The sequence below is a fragment of the Aulonocara stuartgranti genome (assembly GCF_965226115.1).
Source record: "Aulonocara stuartgranti genome assembly, chromosome: 16".
Classification (NCBI taxonomy): Eukaryota; Metazoa; Chordata; class Actinopteri; order Cichliformes; family Cichlidae; genus Aulonocara; species Aulonocara stuartgranti.
Window position 1 is genome coordinate 9,503,914 of NC_138952.1, and position 22,295 is coordinate 9,526,208.

Sequence of the window (22,295 nt, forward strand, 5' to 3'; positions counted from 1 at the left end):
CTTAATTCTTCGATAAGTCAGGGCCAAGCCAGCTCCGATCAGCCAGAACCCTGTTACCATGGTTCCGAATAGGTAGATATCTTCAGCACTAGGGATGGGTATCGTTTAGGTTTTATCCGATACCGGTGCCAAATCTGTACTTTTGAAACGGTGCCGGTGCTTAAACGGTGCTCGAACCGGTGCTTAAAGAATGGAGAACACAAACTTTGTCCAAAAACCTCTCATGTTCAGCTGGGTTTTTTTGTAAAAAGACAACAATGTGTGCCTTTTCTGCAGCTATGTGGCATATATGGCATCACTCTTGGCTGGAAGCAGTGCTTAATCAATGGAAAAAACACAAACTTTGTCCAAAAACCTCTCATGTTTAACTGTTTCCCACTTTTTCTTTGGTCATTTTAGCCTTTTTGGCCAGGGTGAAGGGAGCATCTGCCATCAAACAAGAAGACAGCCGCATGTAGCTATGATGATGTTTGCTAGTTCACCTTACATGCATTCATGTAATAACGTGGTTAGCCTACTCAACGTAAATTACACACGAACAACATGAAGCTACTCACGCAGAGAAGAACGGCTGCTGCTACATCATCATCCGTCATCATTTCTGCTACACTGGCAGGGCTAGGGGCCAGGACTCTATTCTTCGGGTTTTTGGGGGATGTTGCTCCGGGTCCGATAACTGGCAACCCACCCGACGTGCACGGTGTGAGGTCTGGCAGCAAGCTATCAAATACGGCGCATTTCTCGGCTTTTAAAAAAAACGCTATGCGTCGCCAGCTGTTTAATCGGATTCTTGGTGTTACCTCCTTTGACAGTATCACAGTATCAGCTTAAAGCACTTGTTGCAGGCTGCTGAGTTTGCATATTTTGCTGTGAAGTACAGGCAGACTTTTGACCGCTTCGCCTTGGACATTTTTAATCTGTAGCTCTGCTCTAACAGAACGTACGTACCTGGCCCCGCCTACTATCCTCGGAAACGTAAAATGATTGGCTAGAAGTGTATCACAGCTCAGGAAAAAAAAGCACCGAAATAAAGCACCGAAATGTGCGCTGCTTTTCGGTCTGGTTACTACCGTTTATATCAGAACCGGTGCCATCATGGCACCGGACACCGGTACCCATCCCTATTCAGCACTCAGGCTCACCCAAGCTCAAACTTCTCGTTGAGAAAGGGGTGTCGATTGCATTTAGTGACCAGTTGATCCAATCCATAATTCCTCTTTTAGGTTTTAGAGAACAGACTGTGAGAGAATGTTCCAGGGAAAAGTAAGTAAAAACACGATCTATACAATAATGACACATTTATTGACTTCCAACAACTAAAGGAAAAATTTAAACTTCCAGACCAAAATTTTTTTAAATTTCTACAAATAAGAGACTGGATCAAAGAAAAAACCAAAGGAACTTTCCCTGAGATTCCCAAAGAAAGTCCTTTTGAAACGCATCTTTGCACCAAACCATGGAAGTCAATAAAAGGAATAGCATCTTCAATATACACTATTATTAATGAAAAATTACCTGACTACAACAAAACGGCTCTGAAAAGAAAATGGGAGGCAGATCTGGGCTATGTTTATGAAGAGGTAGAAGGGTACCATCTAATGGAACAGGCACAGACCATGTTAATTTCCACAAATCATAGACAAATGCAATTTAATATATTCCACAGGACATATTATACACCTTACAGATTACATAAAATTGATATTAATTACTCTCCCAAATGTTTGAGATGTAAGGTGATAGATGGTGATCTCCTTCATATGCTGTGGAATTGCCCAGTAATAGAGGAGTTCTGGAGACGGACTACTGAAATAATTTCAAGGGTGATTGGGATCCAAGTCGAAATGGACCCAAAACTATGGATTTTAGGTGACATAGATTCTATAAACGTGGATTACCACAAGAAATATTTTATTTTACTTGCAAGTACTGCAGTTAAAAAATGTATTCTGACACATTGGAAATCTGAAAATTCTCCAACACTGAGATATTGGATTAATGAGTTAGCATCCTACTGTACACCTGAGAAGATATCGCATAGTGTAAAAGGGAAATACGGAACCTTTAAAAAAATTTGGGGACCATTTCTTTCAGTATTACCGTCTTTGGACTTGACAGAATATAGAGATGACGTAAATTCCTCTGGGTTTACCCTGAATTTATCCTTGGTTAGGCCCTTCTGATCAGAGTTCTTGAATGTTGTGCTGATTCTTGTGTATAGACGGGTGTAAATATGGGCTGTTTGGATACACGAATGTGATGAAGTTGAGAGCCATACAGGGGTAAAGGGGTGGGGGGATGGTGGGGAAAACAAACAAACAAACAAAAAAAAAACACAAGACAAGACAAGGACATAAGAAGCTAAGCAGGGAAGATAAGGGAGAGGAGGAGGAGGAGAGGAGAAAAGTGCGACCGCCTTCGTCAAGAGCAAGAGCAGGGTCCTCTGTCTTCATTTTGGCTTCTTTGTCTCCAAATCTTCCGTCTATAAAGTAGTTTATACTCCACCATTTAGCACCTCTAGACACCTGTGCCTGCTGCTGCAGCGGAGTTTATTCTTTGCTTACGTCTTAAATTGGCGCGGTCGCTATTGCACAGCGTTATTGGCTGCAAAAATGCAGATGAAAGGTTTGAATATTAATTCAAATTGTGGGTGTACTCAGTAGCGACTTTTGATTTTATAAGTAGCCAAGCAGATTACATGGTGTAAGTTGTACTCAAGTATGAGTAAAATTACACACTTGAAAAATTACTCATAAAAGTACAAGTACCCAAAAAATCTACTTAATTACAGTAACGTGAGTATTTGTAATTCGTTATGTCCACCCCTGGCTATAACGAACTGATCGGCATAGTATACAGGAATATGTCACGGTTCGGGGCAGCAGCCGTGTGAAGAGTGGAAGGAGGACTCAAATGCAGCACTTATTCAGATGTGAAGGGTGATTTATTAACAATACCAGACATAAAGTGGAGATGGCAAACAGAACTAAGGACGAACTAAACTGGGATAAACTACACAAAGGAGTGGCAAACCTGAACATGAAGGGAGAACAGCAGGGAGAGCACGCAGGGGATTTCACAAGGTATGAATACAGACGACGCGACGAGGAACAGAGGCAAACACACACTATAAGTACACAGAGAGACACTGGGAAATCACACACAGGTGGGAGACACAGCTGGACCTGATTAACCTGACGAGACAGGGGAACACTAACACCAGGGACCAATAGAGGGAGCACAAACCCAAAACCCAGTATCTAAAATCCCAAAACACAAACCATCCCAAAACAGCCCAAGAATAATAAAGAGAATAATAACAATAAGGAACACAAACACAAAGTCACTGAGTCATGGCCGCAGGACCATGACAGAATATCTGTATGGCCTGGAAGTCACGAGTTCAAAATAGGACACTCCCCATAGGGTGGTCAATAGATGTAGCTATACTACATATATCATTAGCCTGTGGTAGAGAACCCAAGCTTGAAGGATAGAGTGCCTGAAGGGGCAAGACGGGATTTTTTTGTAATTTTATTTATCATTTTAGCCCATTGCTAGGTAGGAATGTCCTCATGTTTTAGGCAACATGATGGGATTAAAATAAAACATTTATTAATCAGATTTGTAAATATAAACATGGTCTTATTTTGATTAAATTAAACTGATGGGGTGGTGTTGTGGTGCAAAAATGCAAAAACATACTACTTTGGTCCTACTTTTGCTGTCATGCATAAATGAGTTATTGTGGATATAAATTACATTTTACTACCATGAAATGAAAATACCAATGTTGTTTAATAGGATGTTATATGTGCATAAATCATTTTAGTGTCTTGACCTGGCAACCACGTGGCATCCACTCTGTAGATAAGAGCCTTTAGGGGCCTAAAATGTACCTGTGTGCCAAGTTCAGTTGCTCAACTGTGTTAAGGGAGTTGGTGGATAAAGTAGCAAACACACAGACAGACAGACACTTCATGTGTTAAAGTGAGATGCACTAATGTCAGGATTTAGCATGGAAATGCTTAGTTCCTCAATAACCCGCAATATATTTATATGTAAAACATTCAGTTCAGTTCAAGAATGAAAGTTAGACATTGACATGACCATTATGGACTGATATGGGCATCCAGAGAGGATTTAAAAAGGTATTGCGTTGGTGTGTTTTAGGTTTCTAACCTCATGATGACTCATGTACAGTACATTACATAGTGAGTGCTTAAAATGAAGACTTTACTAAAATGAAACAACACATGATCTGATTAATATGAAGGAAACCCCTGTGAAAGAATCATAAATTACATAAACTAGTCTGAAAAATAAATGATAGATGAAAAATAATAATAATGGATTGCATTTATATAGCGCTTTTCGGGACCCTCAAAGCGCTTTACAATACCACTATTCCTTCACTCTCACATTCATACACTGGTGAAGGCAAGCTACAGTTGTAGCCACAGCTGCCCTGGGGCAAGGCTGCCATATCGCCCCATCGGACCCTTTGGCCATCACCAGTAGGCGGTAGGTGAAGTGTCTTGCCCAAGGACACAACGACCCAGACTGCAAAGTTGCATAAAGTCAGTTAGGAAGGCAATAAAATATATCTGGAAAATAAAGCCACCAATTAGAGAACAGCCCAGGGATCTCCTGGTGGGTTTAAACATGCTCATGTGGCAGATTTCTTTTCTTCTTTTATTAGGTAAACTGTTTTTATGTTGATGATGCTGGTACTATCCTTGTGATAGCCCTTAAATTTCTATCAGGACACTTTGACTTTTTATTGTTTCCACACCTGGTATATTGACATGAAGTGCCCGTAAACATTTTCATCCTTTCATGTTTTATTGTTTTACAGCATCTTGATTCTCTATATAATTAGACCTATGGCACATAAAAAAAATGTAAAATCAAAATGCAAAAATGAATGACACCACAGACAAATCACCTCTAGCCCACCCCCCACCCCCAATTTATGTGCTCTTTTCCTATCAATGCAAAAAATATTTCTACACTTTCTTTTATGATTGTGTAAGCTGCATGCCTTTATATTGGGAATGTTATGGGAACTGTGCAAAGAACATGTGCTCTGTGGCTTTTCCTGCATGATGATGCTTGATGACATGAGAGTCCAATAAAAATTTAAAACCCACGTGGCTATAAAAAATGGAGCCAAGGTCCAATGGCATTTCATATTTCATTGGGATTTTCTTTTTTATATGCATGTGTTTTGAACGCTGACCCCATAAAACATAGACTATTGGTTAATTTTTTATCTTTCGGGCAAATTTTATTTGGCTTTGGAACCGTGGGCATAAAGGGCAGTGATCCAAGCTCACTCCTTCTCTTTGTCAGGTCCATTTTCCTGGACAGGGGGAGAAACTGGACTCGTCTCATTTCAAGGACCCTAGCCCCAAAGTGTGTGCAAGTTTTAAGGATCTGCTGATATTCTTCTTCTGCCACAACAATGTCCATGCTGAAGCCAACCACTATGCTGCCAGCTATCTGTGACAATGCTGCCACAGCCTGCTCGGGCACAGACTGCCTTGTTCCTCCCAGTAACTTCAATGCCATCCTGGGAGTAGTGATGAGCACGGTCCTCACCATCATGCTCGCAATGGTCATGTTCTCCATGGGCTGCACAGTGGAAACTGCAAAGCTGTGGGGCCACATTAAGAAGCCATGGGGCATTATCATTGGCTTCCTCTGCCAGTTTGGCATTATGCCTTTCACAGCTTTTGCCTTGTCACTGGCTTTTGGGGTCCAGGCTGTGCAGGCAGTGGTCATCATCATCATGGGCTGCTGTCCAGGTGGCTCAAACTCCAACATCATCTGCTACTGGTTGGAAGGAGACATGGACCTCAGGTGAGACCTTGGGCAGGTTCATTGCTATTTTTTCTTTTTCCCTTTATGTTAAAGAGCAGACTTCTCTGAGCCTTTTTCAGCTGGTGGTTTCTCCCTGTTAAAAAAGGAACCTTCTTTTTTCCCTACTATCACCAAGTGCTGCTCTTAGAGGACCACTATGTTTACTCTATGATAACTATTTGTTTCTCTTGTGTATGTAAACTAAATAGAACATTTTCATGTTTTTTGGATCCCAGAACACTCTTAAGCTATTTTAAGGAAGACTTTCTTGTTGTGTAGCTACCTGGCAGGAGAACAACAGAATTAATGTATTACAAGTTTTTATTGGTCTAGAGTTTTATTTACATTTATTCAATGTTAATGCACTATTTAAATAAAACAAATTGTGTTAGTGTGTATAAGCACAGCTAGGGACAAATGCAGAAAACTCATCAGTGTCCAAATCCTTCGCTCCTCAGTATCAGTATGACAACCTGCTCCTCTCTCCTGGCCTTGGGGATGATGCCTCTCTGTCTTTTAATCTACACCAGTGTATGGACATCCAGTGACACCATCAAGATCCCGTATGACAGTATCGGTAAGGAAAGCTCTCGCAGAACTGAAACACCTGTAAGAATTTCAAACATGTGCCTTTAAGAATGTGTATTATCAGGATGTAACTGTGAATGCTGTTCCTGCCTCTAAGGCAGTGGTTCTCAAAGTGTGTGGAGCACCCCACTGGTGGGGCACAAGTTACCTGGCAGAAAGGTTATGCGGAACTAACATCAGAATCACTTTTATGGTGGAACAAAGACATTTGTGGCAGCTAGGTTAATAATATGCACATCCACTGCATCCCCTGAAAAGCTGCAGCCGCGTGTGCAAGTCTGTCGGCTGTCGACTTACACATGCGGCTGCAGCTTTTTGGCTACAGCCTACACACATCAACAGTACCTAGTTCATTCTGTTTTAAGCTGGTGAGGTGTGTTTGCGGATGGCGCTCAGGTATGTTCACCTGCCCCGCAGACCACGCCCCGCCAAAGCTCTGCTATCAAAAGCAGGCTCACTGCAGCCACCATTAGTGAATAGTATTAAACTCTCATTTAAATGATATATTTTTCATCTCTGTTCACAAGTTTCTGGATTTTGTTTTTTTAACTTAGACTGAACATTATTTTTCCATGTCTGATAATGTTCACATTCTGTTTAACTTGTTGCTTTTTTGAAGAAGTAGTGCAGACTAATGAAGCAGTCTAGTGAAAAAAGTTACAAGTTGTGAAACTGGGTGATTGGGACCCACAACCAGTTTCACACCTTGGCTCAGGCGATTAGAGGATCATCAGGGGGTCCTTTTGTCCCTCTGTGGGGGGATACTCCCACTGGGTTTATATCTGGGACTCCCCACCATTTGACCTTAGAACTGAAGAAGCTTGTCGGATGAGAGGTGAAATGTCTTCAAGTAACTTAAAGAAGTCCAGACGCTTTTCTTTGCAAGCTCATTTGACTACGATGACCTGGATGACTGAGTACCTTCACAGACACAATCTACTATTTTGCATCATCAGGTATCACTCTGGCAGCCCTAATCATCCCGATTGCTGTGGGAATGTACGTAAAGCGCAGGTGGCCTGAGATGGCAAAAAAGATTCTGAAGGTAGGAATACTCTACAGCACAGGTGTCAAACTCCAGGCCACGAGGGCCGGTGTCCTGTAGGCTTTAGATGTTTCCTTGATCCAACTCAGCTGATTTAAATGGCTAAATGACCTCAACATTTCTTGAAGTTCTCCAGAGGCCTGGTAATGAACTAATCATTTGAATCAGATGTGTAGACCCAGGGAGATATCTTAAACCTGCAGGACACCGGCCCTCTAGGCCTGGAGTTTGACACCCCTGCTCTGCAGTTTATTGAATATAATGCTACAGGTTTAATGTTTTCACTTATAACATCTTGTGCCTCTGTGACATGTTTCTTTTTAGAAATAGCATTTCCATCATACATACTGGGGGGATGTGATATTTCCATTTTACAGTGCCGAACCAGTTAAATCACCTGGACTGGGTTTTAATGGAGTGTTTATGTTGTGCACAGGTTGGATCCATTGTTGGCTTGGTTCTCATTATTGTTATAGCTGTGGTTGGAGGAGTCCTCTACCAGTCGTCCTGGACCATTGCTCCCTCCCTGTGGATAATTGGCACCATCTACCCCTTTATTGGATTGAGCCTTGGGTTCTTCCTGGCTCGCTTTGTGGGTCAACCCTGGTACAGGTGAGGTGACAGCAAAATGTTTCTGACACAGCTACATTTAAAATTTGACTTATTGATGAGGTTCGTCATTGTTCCTTTATTTGTTCAGATGTCGAACCATTGCACTGGAGACAGGTTTCCAGAATGCCCAGTTGTGCAGCACTATCGTCCAGCTGTCCTTCAGCCCAGAGGAGCTGGAAATCATGTTTGCCTTCCCCCTCATCTACAGCATCTTCCAGCTCGTGTCAGCACTCGTCTTTGTGGGATGTAAGACCTTAAAACAAACAACACATACATTGGCCATTTTCTCCTGCATCGCTTGACTTTTTTTTAGTTCTTGGTCAGTGAATGCAGCTTCCTTATTTTCCTTCTTTTCGTCCATTGTGATGTTTTTTTGCTGTGTTGAGTCAACAGATTGAGCCAGGTGCTGTGCCATATAAGGATTAAATATTTAACCCAAGTTTAACCAGTAATAGAGTTGCAGCATGCTTCATGCTTCTCTGGTGGTTTATCTGTGTCAGAGATCAAGTATCATGACACCTATGACAGCAGCGGTGATGCCCAACTAGCTGCCACACAAATATCAGCTACAGGTACCCCTTTAAAAAGGGCCAAAGGGGCTGCCATTCCCTGATGGAATGAGCTCTCACTCCCTGGGGCAAAGCAAGACCTTTGGTGCTGTACGCCAGTGAGCTTGCTTCTATAATCCAGTGGGACAGCCTTTGTCTGCTTCACCAATCCAGCCAGAGGTAGAGCTCTGTATAAACATACAGCTGGTAACATAAACACACATTCTGAGTGCTCTCAATGTGGGTACGTAGCACACACACTGGACAAAGAGAATGCATCCTCCTCTGCTCCTCAGATGCAAAAGGAGGGAAGCAAAAGCTCAGCAACTCAAACTCCATTCAGTTATAAGATGCAGGCTTGACCTTGGGAAAATAGGCAGCATTCGGACGCAATACGACCTTATGGCCATCAGGAGAGAACTGTGCAAGAGGGATGCACTGCAACGCATGTAGGTCACCCACTTACTTTGCTGAAGCCAAAGTGAGAACTGATGCAGTCTTATATGAGAGAAATTTCATATCCACAGACTCAATGGGTTCAAAAGAGGGGCTACATATGCCTCCAGCACTAAAGAAAAGTCCCAAGCAGGGACACTGGACTTAAGCACAGGTCTCAGCCAACAAACCCTTTTCAGAAAAGGTATGGTGAGGGGATGTGCACCTGGTGTCACACCGTCAAAGCCAAAATGACAAGCAGATATAGCTGCTAAATAAACCTTAATCGTTGAAAATGAAAGGACCTCATCCAGCAGCTCCTGCAGGAATTTCAAAACATTCACAAAAGAGCACTGGAATGGGACAGTGTGGCGGTCCTGGCATCATTGCTCGAAGGCTCGCCATTTCTAACAGTACAAGCCTCTAGTGGATGAGGCCGTAGTGTTCTGAATTGTCACTATCACACTAGGTAGCAGACCCTTAGCAATCAAGTTTGACCTCTCAGCAGGTAAGCATGAAGACGCCACAGATCCGGGCGCAAATGAATTATTTCTCCTCCCACCTGAGAGAAGAGGTCCCTGCGGAGGCTAAGTTGACTAAGTTGCCAAGGACTCACTGCTAGCAGGCTGATTATCTCTGAATACCAAGACCCTGTGGGCCACCAAGGGGCCACTACAATCAGTCAGAGAGACTGCCGACGCAATCTCTCTAAAATTGGAGATATCATTTCCACTGGGGGAAATGCATACAGGAGCATGACTGGCCATTGGTGCGCTAGCGCGTCCATGCCCAAGGTTGCATTGTGAACGATTATTGAGAAGAACAGGGGGCAGTGAATATTTACCCTGGAGGCAAAAAAAGATCTACCTGTGCATTGCCAAACAGATCCCAAATCTGAGCCACTATCAAAGGGTGCAACCTCCATTCCTTCACCAGAGTACCCCCCTTGGGGGAAATGAACACTGCACCATAACAGCAGAGAGCGAGACAGCTTTAATAGGGGAAGGGAGGGTGTCCCTCCCTGACTGTTTATGTAAGAGACTATTGTTGAATTGTCCTTCCTGTATAAGACATGCTGGCCCTCCAGGACTGGACGGAAATGTTTGAGAGCTAAGAACACTGCTAACAGCTCTAAGTGGTTGATGTGAAGATCACGCAGGGCTGCGGACCAGATCCCTCTCACTGATGCACCCTCGCACAGCGCTCCCCACCCCCTTAGGGAAGCATCTGTGGACACCACCTTGCAAAACAACACCCTCCCATCTGAGAGCCCTGATGCAGTAGCCTGGGCTCCGTCCAGGGATAGAGAACTAGCATGCACGATGCGGTTACCATCAGCCTCCTCCAGAGGTGACGCGATGCACACAGGTGGTGAGAGAGAGTCCAGCATTGAAACACTCTCATCTTTACCAGTCTAAGTGGCACTACAGTGATCATAGATGCCATCGTGCCCAACAAATATAATATCGTCTGGAAACGCAGTCTCTGTCCCAGATGAAACTGAGCGAAGCTGTAATGAAACGCAGCCACGCAGCCAGGTGCAAGCGTGTCACTGAGGCAACTGAGCAGCCAGCTGGCTGACCTGCAGCATCAATGGCGGGGCGTTGTGTGTCTGTGTCTTTAGCACTGATGCACTGATGCTCTAACATCTATGAACAATTTTAAGTGCAACATCTTCATGAGTTTTTATGTCACCCAGGAGTTTTTTTGTTTAGTGGGATGTTTTATTTGCTGTTATTTTTCATCCCTCACTTTTCCTTTCAATTCTACTCTCTTTAGTTTGCAAACCAAAAGGTTCTGTGTTGGGTTTAGGTAATTACAAGTATTTTAAGTAATTTAGAGAGAAAGACTTTGGTTTGGGTTAAAACAAACCCCCTAAAAATAGTAATCCTGCACATTTACCAGTGATGAGATGGACCTAACACAATCTCACTAATGCCATACCCCAGTGCAAATCGGAACACATCGGAAGGAAAGACTTTGCTTAAATTAGCAATGCCTGTGTGTTTGAGAAGATGGGGCTACTTAATGTCACAGAGGTGAGAATAGCCTTGAATAAACATAGGTTTTAATGTGTGAAAATGTGGAGTGAGGGGATTGATGGAAGTTAGAGTTCACATTGTTGAAAATGATATGGAGGCCGTCTTCTGCAGAATACCTTGAAATTTTCACTTTTCTTTCAGTCCTGGGCACCAAACATTTGAGAACAGTGGTTTACAGATTATCATAGATGCTTACTAATTTTGAAACTGAACAGAAAAGAAGACGTAGGATGCTTCAAATTGTCTTGTTATGGCATCTTGCATAGATGCTTTGTCACTGAAGTCCTGTTTATTCCACTTTTAAAGGTTTTGTCCAAAGGTGTTTGCTCACTGGTTCTGAATCTATGGTTTGTTTCCTGTCCAGGCTTCCAGCTTTACAAAAGGTATTGTGGTGGCGGTTCGTCTGCAAACAGTGACACTCCGTACTTGGAAGGTCACAATCCTGATCTAGAAGAACAAAAGTACCGCCCACGGGAAAATGGTGGCTTTGAGGGCGATGAGAGCAACAACACGGATGTGAAGGATAAAAGCACTGACAAAAGCACTGAGCTGTGATGCAGCCCTGAAAACCAGAGATGTTCGGTTGTTGGTATGAGCAATAACAACTGCATCACTGAACACACCATTCAGACCATTCAGACTCTACTGTGAAGACACAATGCACTCTGCAGGCTGTATGTGCACCACACTAAACCATTTGGAAAAGTTTTAGCTGAACAGGGTTGCACAAATTTCTTCCCCGGGACAGTCAGTATCTAACTTCAAGTGGGAACGTGGTGGGGACCAACTGCTGAATTATGTGTTATTTACTTTTATTCATATGTAAATATTTAGAACCACTTTGCCTGTACATTGTTAGTGTCTCTTAATGAGTGCTTCAGTGGTGGAAAACAGGGTGGTTTTTTGTTGTTGTTGTTTTTTGTAATGTGACAGTCATAATTTATTTGATATTACTGTTATTTCAAAAGCAACAAGAACACAGTGATGACAATAAAGAACAAAATGTGATATAATGATGTAGTTACAGCGTAAGAAAAATCTATGTGAGATCCAGTCATGTAAAAGGTGCTGTGGAGTTGTTTTTTTGTTTTTTTCAAAGTGTGTGATTGAAACGACCCTGCCTGATGAAGTGACACTGAGGTACAGTTACCGCAGAAGGATAACTCAGATGTGGGTGGTGATACATACAAATAATCTGAAGAAACACCAATTTAAAAAACTGAGTGCAACTGTACTTGCTTTGGCAGAGGGGTTGGCAGTTAAATAAATGCAATGGACAAGAAGTAGAAATCAAGTAGGATGTAGAAAACCCAAAAGTATACAGATCAGTTTAAGTTACACAAATACAAGAAAAAATGTAAATAGATTGCTATAACATTAAAGAAAAATGTGACATTTCTTATATAAAAAATATGGTTACCAATAAAGCTGTTAGCATGAATTAACTGTGTAACAGCTCCATAAAAGTAGATAAAGATAAACAGATTTTTGTTATTGTTGTTATCTAAAAAAGCATATTTGTTGGATGTTATTTATGCCCTGCCGGGCACACATGGGGCGGCGTAACCGAATGTGCAGCTTAGTATACAGGAACATCTGTGCCAAATATGGCCTAGAAGTCCCGTGGTCAAAATAGGACATACCCCGTAGGGTGGTCGAGAATAACCAAGCCAAGATCCTGTTGGACTTCCAGATACAAACAGACAAAGTGATTACGGCTAACCAATTGGACACAGAAGTGGTGGATAAGCAGATTAAGATGGCTGTAGTGATAGATGTAGCTATCCTAAATGACAGCAACATTAGAAAGACGGAACACAAGAAGCTGGAGAAATACCAAGAGCTGAGAAAAGAACTCAAGGAGATGTGGAGGGTGAAGGCAACATTAACCAGATTTGTAAATCCACCATATAGATAATAACCTGTAGAGGCCTAAAATGTACCTGTGTGCCAAGTTTGGTTGCTCAACTCTTGATTGTGTAGAGGGAGTTGGTGGATAAAGCAGCAAACACACAGATAGACATTTCATGTGTTAATATGAGATGCACCAGATTTAGCATGGAAATGTTTACTTCCTCAAGAATCTGTATTATGTTTATATGTAAAACATTTAATTTAGTTCACAAATGAAAGTTAAATATTGGTATCACCATTATGGACTGATATGGGCATCCAGAGAGGATAAAAAAAGGTATCACGTTGATGTGTTTTAGGTTTCTAAGCTCATGATGACTCATGTACAGTACACTACACAGCAAGTGCTTAAAATGAAAACTTTAATAAAATGAAACAACACGTGATCTGATTAATTTGAAGGAAACCCCTGTGAAGAAATCATGAATTACATAAACTAGTCTGAAAAATAAATGATAGATGATAAATGATAGGTAATGGCAAAGTTGCATAAAGGGAATTAGGAAGGAGATAAAGACTTTAATAAACTAAAACAACACAGGTTGTACTCAGTGGTTAAGAAAAGCGGTAGAAGCACTTAACAGGACAGTCAGAAAAACTCACGACCACACTGGTACTGGGAATTCCACAGTGCTTGTCCTTTAGTGCACATTCTCTACATCTACCTTACAAGGCCCGCTTATCATACATGAAGCACAACCTGTGTTCCTACAACACAGTGTTCCTACAACATTGCAAGTAGTTAAAGAGGTGAAAGACTTAAGGTCCGTCCAGTCCATACGCTCACGTGCAGGTGCATACTTATGAAGTTACTAACCCTTACCTTGCATTGTCTTAAAGAGAAACCACACCATTGTGACTGTTACAACATGTTCTCATTAATTTGAATGAAACCCCTGTGAAAGAATCATAATTTACATAAACCAGTCTGGAAAATGGCAAAGTTGCATAACGTTAGTTAGGAAGAAGATAAAATATATGAAAAATAAAGCCACTAATCAGGGAACAGCCCTGGGATCTCCTGCTGGGTTTAAACACACTCACGTGGTGGATTTGTTTTTTGTTTTTTTAATTAGGGAGGCTGTTTTTATATTAACAGCATTTCAGATTAAAAATTAACTCATGTTCAAAATGGTTGATCATGCAGACTTTGGGGTGTTAATTAAAGATTATGTCACCATGAAATGACGAGCTTTTTCCTCCGTGCCTAGTCTCCTGTACAGAACAGAATGCATTCAGCTTGTCAAATTTACATACGTTTTCGATCGCTACAGTGTGACTCTGCAGTGCTGTGCTGTATGTTTGTAAGTTTTCTCCCCAACAAACACAACAATGGCTACGAAACATTTTGAACCATCAAAGGCAACTGCGGTACCACCCATAAGGCAGAGGAAGGAACCATCGCACAAAAGGTTGGACTTCCGGACATGCTAAAGGAAGGTAGAAGTTACCGTATTTTCCGGATTATAAGGCACACCGGATTATAAGGCACGTTAAGCGAAACAAAACAGATAAGTCAAACTTAACTCATTCTTCTTGCTTTCTCTACTTGATTCATTGATGTTGAATTCTCTGGCAGCCGCTCTATTCACGTTCTGCACCTGAAACAGGGTTTGATCTTTGGTTTCATTCTATAATACTGGACTTATTTTTCTACAAAGGTTTGAACTTTGAGGGTGTTTAAACAAGAGAGAAAAGTGTGAAAATGTTCATGCCTGTCTGAGAAAAGTGTATGAAGTGTGTAGTGAGGGGTTTTTACAGCTTAAAACATCTATAATAATTTTTTTATTTTTTTTTAAAAGCTGACTACTTTGCGGATTTGACCTATCTCAGGTTATTTTTTAGAACATAACTCCTACAATAAACGAAGGACCACACCTTTATTTTGTTTTATGGGCTCTGGGTTACTCATGTTTAAAAGAATGATTAAGAGACCAAAGACGGCCATATATAATTGTGCAAAGGACATGTATTCTGTGGCTGCTGCCTCTTTGAAACTTTTCCTGCATGATGATGCTTGATGACATGTGAGTTCATTAAAACTTTAAACCCACAAGGCTGTAAAAACTGGAGCCATGGTGTAATGGTATTTCATATTTCATTGTGATTTTCTTTTTTATATGCATGTGTTTTGAATGCTGACCCCATAAAACATAGACTATTGGTTATTTTTTTATCTTTCCGCCCAATTTTATTTGGCTTTGAAACCGTGGGCATAAAGGGCAGTGATCCAAGCTCACTCCATCTCTTTGTCACATCCACTTTCCTGGACAGGTGGTGAAACTGGACTTGTCTCACCTCAAGGACTCTAAGAAGCCCCAAAGTGTGTGCAAGTTTTAGTATCTGCTGATATTCTTCTTCTGCCACAACAATGTCCATGCTGAAGCCAACCACCATGCTGCCAGCTATCTGTGACAATGCTGCCACAGCCTGCTCGGGCACAGACTGCCTTGTTCCTCCCAGTAACTTCAATGCCATCCTGGGAGTAGTGGTGAGCACGGTGCTCACCATCGTACTCGCAATGGTCATGTTCGCCATGGGCTGCAGAGTGGAGGCTGCAAAGCTGTGGGGCCACATTAAGAAGCCATGGGGCATTATCATTGGCTTCCTCTGCCAGTTTGGCATTATGCCTTTCACAGCTTTTGCCTTGTCACTGGCTTTTGGGGTCCAGGCTGTGCAGGCAGTGGTCATCATCATCATGGGCTGCTGTCCAGGTGGCTCAAACTCCAACATCATCTGCTACTGGTTGGATGGAGACATGGACCTCAGGTGAGACTTTGGGCAGGTTCATTGCTATTTTTTCTTTTTCCCTTAATGTTAAAGAGCAGACTTCTCTGAGCCTTTTTCAGCTGGTGGTTTCTCCCTGTTAAAAAAGGAACCTTCTTTTTTCCCTACTATCACCAAGTGCTGCTCTTAGAGGACCACTATGTCTACTCTATGATAACTTTGTTTCTCTTGTGTATGTAAACTAAATAGAATATTTTCATGTTTTTTGGATCCCAGAACACTCTTAAGCTATTTTAAGGAAGACTTTCTTGTTGTGTAGCTACCTGGCAGGAGAACAACAGAATTAATGTATTACAAGTTTTTATTGGTCTAGAGTTTTATTTACATTTATTCAATGTTAATGCACTATTTAAATAAAACAGATTGTGTTAGTGTGTATAAGCACAGCTAGGGACAAATGCAGGAAACTCATCAGTGTCCAAATCCTTCGCTCCTCAGTCTCAGTATGACAACCTGCTCCTCTCTCCTGGCCTTGGGGATGATGCCTCTCTGTCTTTTAATCTACACCAGCGTATGGATATCCAGTGACACCATCAAGATCCCGTATGACAGTATCGGTAAGGAAAGCTTTCAAAGAACTGAAACACCTTAAATAATTTCAAACAAGTGCTCTCAATAATGTGTATTATCAGGATGTAACTGTGAATGCTGTTCCTGCCTCTAAGGTAACCTTTTTATAATCTACTTTTTTGCATCCTCAGGTATCACACTGGCAGCCCTTATCATCCCGATCGGTGTGGGAATGTACGTAAAGCACAGGTGGCCTGAGATGGCAAAAAAGATCCTGAAGGTAGGAATGCTCTACAGTTTATTGAATATAATTCTACAGGTTTAATGTTTTCACTTATAACATCTTGTGCCTGTGTGACATGTTCCTTTTTAGAAATAGCATTTCCATCATACTGGGGGGATGTGATATTTTCATTTTACAGTGCCGAACCAGTTAAATCACCTGGACTGGGTTTTAATGGAGTGTTTATGTTGGGCACAGGTTGGATCCATTGTTGGCTTGGTTCTCATTGTTATTATAGCTGTGATTGGAGGAGTCCTCTACCAGTCGTCCTGGACCATTGCTCCCTCCCTGTGGATAATTGGCACCATCTACCCCTTTATTGGATTGAGCCTTGGGTTCTTCCTGGCTCGCTTTGTGGGTCAACCCTGGTACAGGTGAGGTGACAGCAAAATGTTTCTGACACAGCTACATTCAAGTTTGACTTATTGATGAGGTTCGTCATTGTTCCTTTATTTGTTCAGATGTCGAACCATTGCACTGGAGACAGGTTTCCAGAATGTCCAGTTGTGCAGCACTATCGTCCAGCTGTCCTTCACCCCAGAGGAGCTGGAAAAGATGTTTGCCTTCCCCCTCATCTACAGCATCTTCCAGCTCGTGTCAGCACTCGTCTTTGTGGGATGTAAGACCTTAAAACAAACAACACATACATTGGCCATTTTCTCCTGCATCGCTTGACTTTTTTTTAGTTCTTGGTCAGTGAATGCAGCTTCCTTATTTTCCTTCTTTTTGTCCATTGTGATGTTTTTTTGCTGTGTTGAGTCAACAGATTGAGCCAGGTGCTGTGCCATATAAGAATTAAATATTTAACCCAAGTTTAACCAGTAATAGAGTTGCAGCATGCTTCATGCTTCTCTGGTGGTTTATCTGTGTCAGAGATCAAGTATCATGACACCTATGACAGCAGCGGTGATGCCCAACTAGCTGCCACACAAATATCAGCTACAGGTACCCCTTTAAAAAGGGCCAAAGGAGCTGCCATTCCCTGATGGAATGAGCTCTCACTCCCTGGGGCAAAGCAAGACCTTTGGTGCTGTATGCCAGTGAGCTCATCTTTGTGGGATGTAAGACCTTAAAACACACGACATATACATTGGCCATTTTCTCCTGCATCACTGGACTTTTTTCAATTCTTGGTCAGTGAATCCTTATTTTCCTTCTTTTCCTCCATTGTGATGTTTTTTTGCTGTGTCGAGTCAACAGTTTGAGCCAGGTGTTGTGCCATATAAGGATTAAATGTTTAACCCAAGTTTAACCAGTCACAGAATTGCAGCGTGCTTCATGTTGTTTCAGTGGTTTGCCTGTGTCAGCTATAAAGTAGAGTTGGTACGATACCACTTTTTTATGTCCGATACCGATATCATAAATTTGGATATCTGCCGATACCGATATGAATCCGATATAGTGTGTTTTTTAAACAAAAAAACTGTTTTTTAATATCGTGCTGCTTTTTGTATAAGTTCATACTCAAGTTAAAAAACAAACACTAAAGCTATTCTGTTATACCTGCATGCAAAAAATACACTGCACCCAAAACATTTCATAGTTCAGCAAAACTGATCAATCTAACAAACTTAAACCTACTCTATCCTTCCTATTCTGGTATTTTAAAGAGTAAGCAACCTAACTAATAGGGTTCTAAAACTCCCAGCAAAAAATAAATAAATAAATAAATAAAATAGGGAACCACCCACCCTCCACCTCATGATGCTTAATCGACGTAATCAACTTTAATTTGATGCAGTGTGAAAAGAAAATGAAAAATGCACAGAAATAAATTATTTTCCAAAAATAATTAAATAGATTCAACATCTTTCTTCAACAGAATTGCAGACTGCACAGATTGTACCTTCCCAAAAAAAAAAGTACTAGCTTACTGGGGTATATTAGACTTAATAGTTGCTATATATAGTAATGGACTTCTATACATTTTACATCAGATTAAAATAATTATTTATTAAAAGCTAGATATTTTAAATGAGAATAAGAAAGAAAAGTATGTCTTTGTGCCCCGTTTTCCTTGTTAATGCCCTATCGGCCCCCTGGCAAAACTTTGCTAGATCTGCCCCGGCTGCATAGAAAAAGATCCTGGTGTAGAACATAAATAAATTCCAACAACAGCTTATCAAGCTTAAACGTGCTGCTGTTGTTCAGACCCTGGTTTCCTCATTCTCATAACTTCTTGGAGATGAAATGCCGGATTGCTAGCTAGGCTACAAATACACACAGCTGCTCTATCACGTGACAAGCACTGCTGCAACGTGCTACGGTTATGAGCCGAGTTACGCCGTGTGGCAAGTTTTGTGAGGTGCTTTCGTGATATTTAATGGATCGGATTACATTTTTTAAATTTTTCTCCGATATCCGATCCAGTGATTTACGTCAGTATCGGACGGATACCGATACGTAATATCGGATCAGTCCATCTCTACTATAAAGTATCGTAATATCCATGTCAGCACATAGTTTGAATATTTTTTCCACCAGTTTCTTTCGGGAAAATTGGGAAAATGGATGACTTTACCTCACAGTCTTATTACTATTTCTTTGACCATTGAATTGTCTAACTGTGAAAGCAAATTACATAAAGGGGGATGCTGCTTAGAATTCAAGGGCACCAGTCAAGGTTAATTCAAGTGTTTCCCAAGAGGTGTCCAGGTGTGCCAGGGACTTTGTGTAAACCAAGCATCATTTTGTAACAGAAAAAAAAGTAATGTAAGAAATTGAATTTGACTATATTATTGACTGACGCATTTAAAGCTGTGATTGAGGAGAGCATTGGAGAATGGCGGAGAAGATGAAGAAAAGCACCCCCAAAATCAACTACAAAAGCTACCTGTCTTTAGAAACTTCCTCGCATGAAGTAATTAGCAGCAGCTTTACAACCTGAGACTCCTGAATGGCAATGACTTTTCACAACTTCCTGCAACAGTGTGTAAAATAACAGCTCAAATAGACGTTGAGAGGATTAAGTGACATGAGAGGACAATATATATGTTATAGGTTTACCTAGGCAACTGATATCTGAAATATCCAGTAGCAATTAACATCAGAGATGTTAATGGTCATTAGCCCAACTGTGGCATTTGTTGGCAGGAATTAACTAAACATTCTCCTGAGAGAAATACTGGCTTTTGTAAAACAGTGGTGGATTTGAACCAGAAGAAGCAGGAACAATGCACTCTCAATAAGAGGTATTGTTCAACACCGCTTTCTCGGGTCTGCTTACTGTGTCTCGCCATGCATGCAGACATCTTTAGCATTACTTTTTTTTTTTTTTTTGCCTGTCCCATTTGGTTCTTTAGCCATCAGAATTGTTGTATGAAGACCAACGAGGATACCCAATGGATGCATCTTTAGCATTACTGCACTGAAGCTCTAACACCTATGAAAAACTTTAAGAAGTGCAACATCTTCATGAGTTTTTATGTCACCTAGGAGATCTTTTGTTTTGTGGTATTTTTTGCTTGCTGGTTTTTTTTTTTCATCCCTAACTTATTCCTTTCACTTCAGGTTAAAACAAACCTCCTGCACATTTACCAGTGACGAAATGGACCTTCCACAGTCCCACTTATGCCATACCCCAGTGCATCTCGGAACACATTCAAAGGACAGAATTTGCTTAAATTAGCAATTCCTGTGTGTTTGAGAAGATGGTGCTACTTAATGTCACAGACGTGAGAATAGGCTTGCATTAAAATAGGTTTTCGTGTGAAAATGTGCAGTGAGGGAATGAATGAAAGTTATAGTTCACATTGTCTAAAATGACATAGAGGGCATCTTCTGCAGAATACCTTGAAATTTTGAATTCTGTCTGTCCTGTGCACCAAACATTTGAGAACCACTGGTTTACAGTGTATGGAAGATGCTCACTTATACTTGAAACTGAACAGAAAAGAAAACATGGGAGGCTTCAAATTTTCTTGTTATGGCATCTTGCATAGAAGTCCTGTTTATTCCACTTTTAAAGGTTTTGTCCAAAGGTCTTTGCTCACTGGTTCTGAATCTATGGTTTGTTTCCTGTCCAGGCTTCCAGCTTTATAAAAGATTTTGTGGCGGCTCATCTACAAACAGTGACGCTACATACTTGGAAGGTCAGAACGCTGATGTAGAAGAGCAAAAGCACTGCCCACAGGAAAATGGTGGCTTTGAGGGCGATGAGAGCAACAACACGGATGTGAAGGATAAAAGCACTGACAAAAGCACTGCGCTGTGATATTGCAGCTCCGAAAACCAGAGACTTTGGACTGTTGGTATGAGCAATAACAACTGCATCAGTGATCACAGCATTTGGACTCTACTGTGAAGACACACTGCACTCTGCAGGCTGTATGTGCACCACACTAAACCATTTGGAAAAGTTTTAGCTGAACAGGGTTGCACAAATTTCTTCCCTGGGACAGTCAGTATCTAACTTCAAGTGGGAACGTGGTGGGGACCAACTGCTGAATTATGTGTTATTTACTTTTATTCATATCTAAATATTTAGAACCACTTTGCCTGTACATTGTTAGACATGTGTCTTAATCAGTGCTTCAGTGATTGTAAACAGGGTGTTTGGGGTTTTTTGTAAGGTGACAGCCATAATTTATTTCATATTAATGTTATTTCAATAGCAACAAGAACACAGTGATGACAACAAAGAACAAAATGTGATATAATGATGTAGTTACAGCTTAAGAGAAATCTATGTGAGATCCAGTCATGTCAATGTAAAGCTGTTAGCATGAATTAACTGTGTAACAGCTCCATAAAAGTAGCAGTAGTAGTTAAACAGATTTTTATTATTACTATTTTGGTTATTTATTATTAATTATTATTTTATTATTAAAATTGGTCAGTAAATCCTGTGGTTAGTTGTTGAGTGAGGAAGTAGCTAAAAGCCAAGTGTGAATGATTGAAATAATAATTTAATAGTCATACATAAATGGTTAATAAGAATGTAATCAGTCTTTGAAAGTCTGGGGTTTCAGTGATCAGTTTTTCTGTCCATACTCAAGCATCAGACTTTGAAATCAACATATTCACACTTTAATGTATGAGTCTGCTGTACTGCAAAGGGACTTTGTTTAATGAAGCAATTACAGTTTAATTTCATTTACTTGGACATTTTTTTAAATGATGAACACAAACAGTTTTTAATGAATACATTTCTGTTCTCAGTTGTGTAGTTATAAATAAAGATTATTTGCATGTTATTGTTTTTGTGCAGTTGTTCCAATGTCCTTTGTCTTATTTAAAAAAAAAAAAAAGACTAAAGCTTGTCTTTGACCGTAGTGTGGTAAAATGTGAACAGCTGCACGTAGTCTTGGTTCAAGGTCACAATCATAATGTTATGTAAATAGTCACCAAGTTGAACAACAAATGCAACCCATGGAAAACAATAAAGGACAAGATAAGTATGGCTGGAGTTATTGGATTATGTGAAGTTTCATTCATAACAGTGGCACTGTGTCACCCCTGCCATCTAACACCTCAGTTGCTTCAAGCATAGGCTTAGCATCTACAAACATAATATTGGTAATGATGTAGCCATCAGAGATTAGGATTATCAGTCAAATTCAGGGAATTGTTGATGACACGTAAAATAACCTTCAACAAGGCAAAAGGTTAAGTTTAACAGGTCCCTGAATTAAACTTAACTTTCGAGGACCTGACACCTTTACCTT

General features: G+C 40.9%; 2 protein-coding genes across 5 annotated transcripts; both read left to right on the forward strand.

The window, feature by feature from the left end:
* The first annotated feature begins 1,153 nt into the window (after nucleotides 1-1,153).
* slc10a2 (solute carrier family 10 member 2) lies at nucleotides 1,154-12,215 on the forward strand. Of its 3 annotated transcripts, none has more exons than XM_082508355.1 (7): nucleotides 1,154-1,263; nucleotides 5,356-5,865; nucleotides 6,324-6,442; nucleotides 7,410-7,498; nucleotides 7,935-8,110; nucleotides 8,199-8,356; nucleotides 11,500-12,215. In XM_082508355.1, exons 2-7 carry the CDS (start codon nucleotides 5,468-5,470, stop codon nucleotides 11,688-11,690), a joined length of 1,131 nt encoding a protein of 376 aa, XP_082364481.1. In that variant the 5' UTR covers nucleotides 1,154-1,263; nucleotides 5,356-5,467; the 3' UTR covers nucleotides 11,691-12,215. The 3 variants fall into 3 exon arrangements, with proteins under 3 accessions (XP_082364481.1, XP_082364483.1, XP_082364482.1); XM_082508357.1 differs by having other exon boundaries at nucleotides 11,043-11,569; XM_082508356.1 differs by lacking the exon at nucleotides 1,154-1,263 and adding an exon at nucleotides 3,066-3,083.
* A 2,328-nt stretch (nucleotides 12,216-14,543) lies between these two features.
* Nucleotides 14,544-21,835, forward strand: LOC309690906 (ileal sodium/bile acid cotransporter-like). Of its 2 annotated transcripts, XM_082508359.1 has the most exons (7): nucleotides 14,544-15,076; nucleotides 15,324-15,818; nucleotides 16,275-16,393; nucleotides 16,538-16,626; nucleotides 16,828-17,003; nucleotides 17,091-17,248; nucleotides 20,655-21,835. In XM_082508359.1, exons 2-7 carry the CDS (start codon nucleotides 15,421-15,423, stop codon nucleotides 20,840-20,842), a joined length of 1,128 nt encoding a protein of 375 aa, XP_082364485.1. In that variant the 5' UTR covers nucleotides 14,544-15,076; nucleotides 15,324-15,420; the 3' UTR covers nucleotides 20,843-21,835. The 2 variants fall into 2 exon arrangements, with proteins under 2 accessions (XP_082364485.1, XP_082364484.1); XM_082508358.1 differs by having other exon boundaries at nucleotides 14,544-15,818.
* The last annotated feature ends 460 nt before the right edge of the window (nucleotides 21,836-22,295 follow it).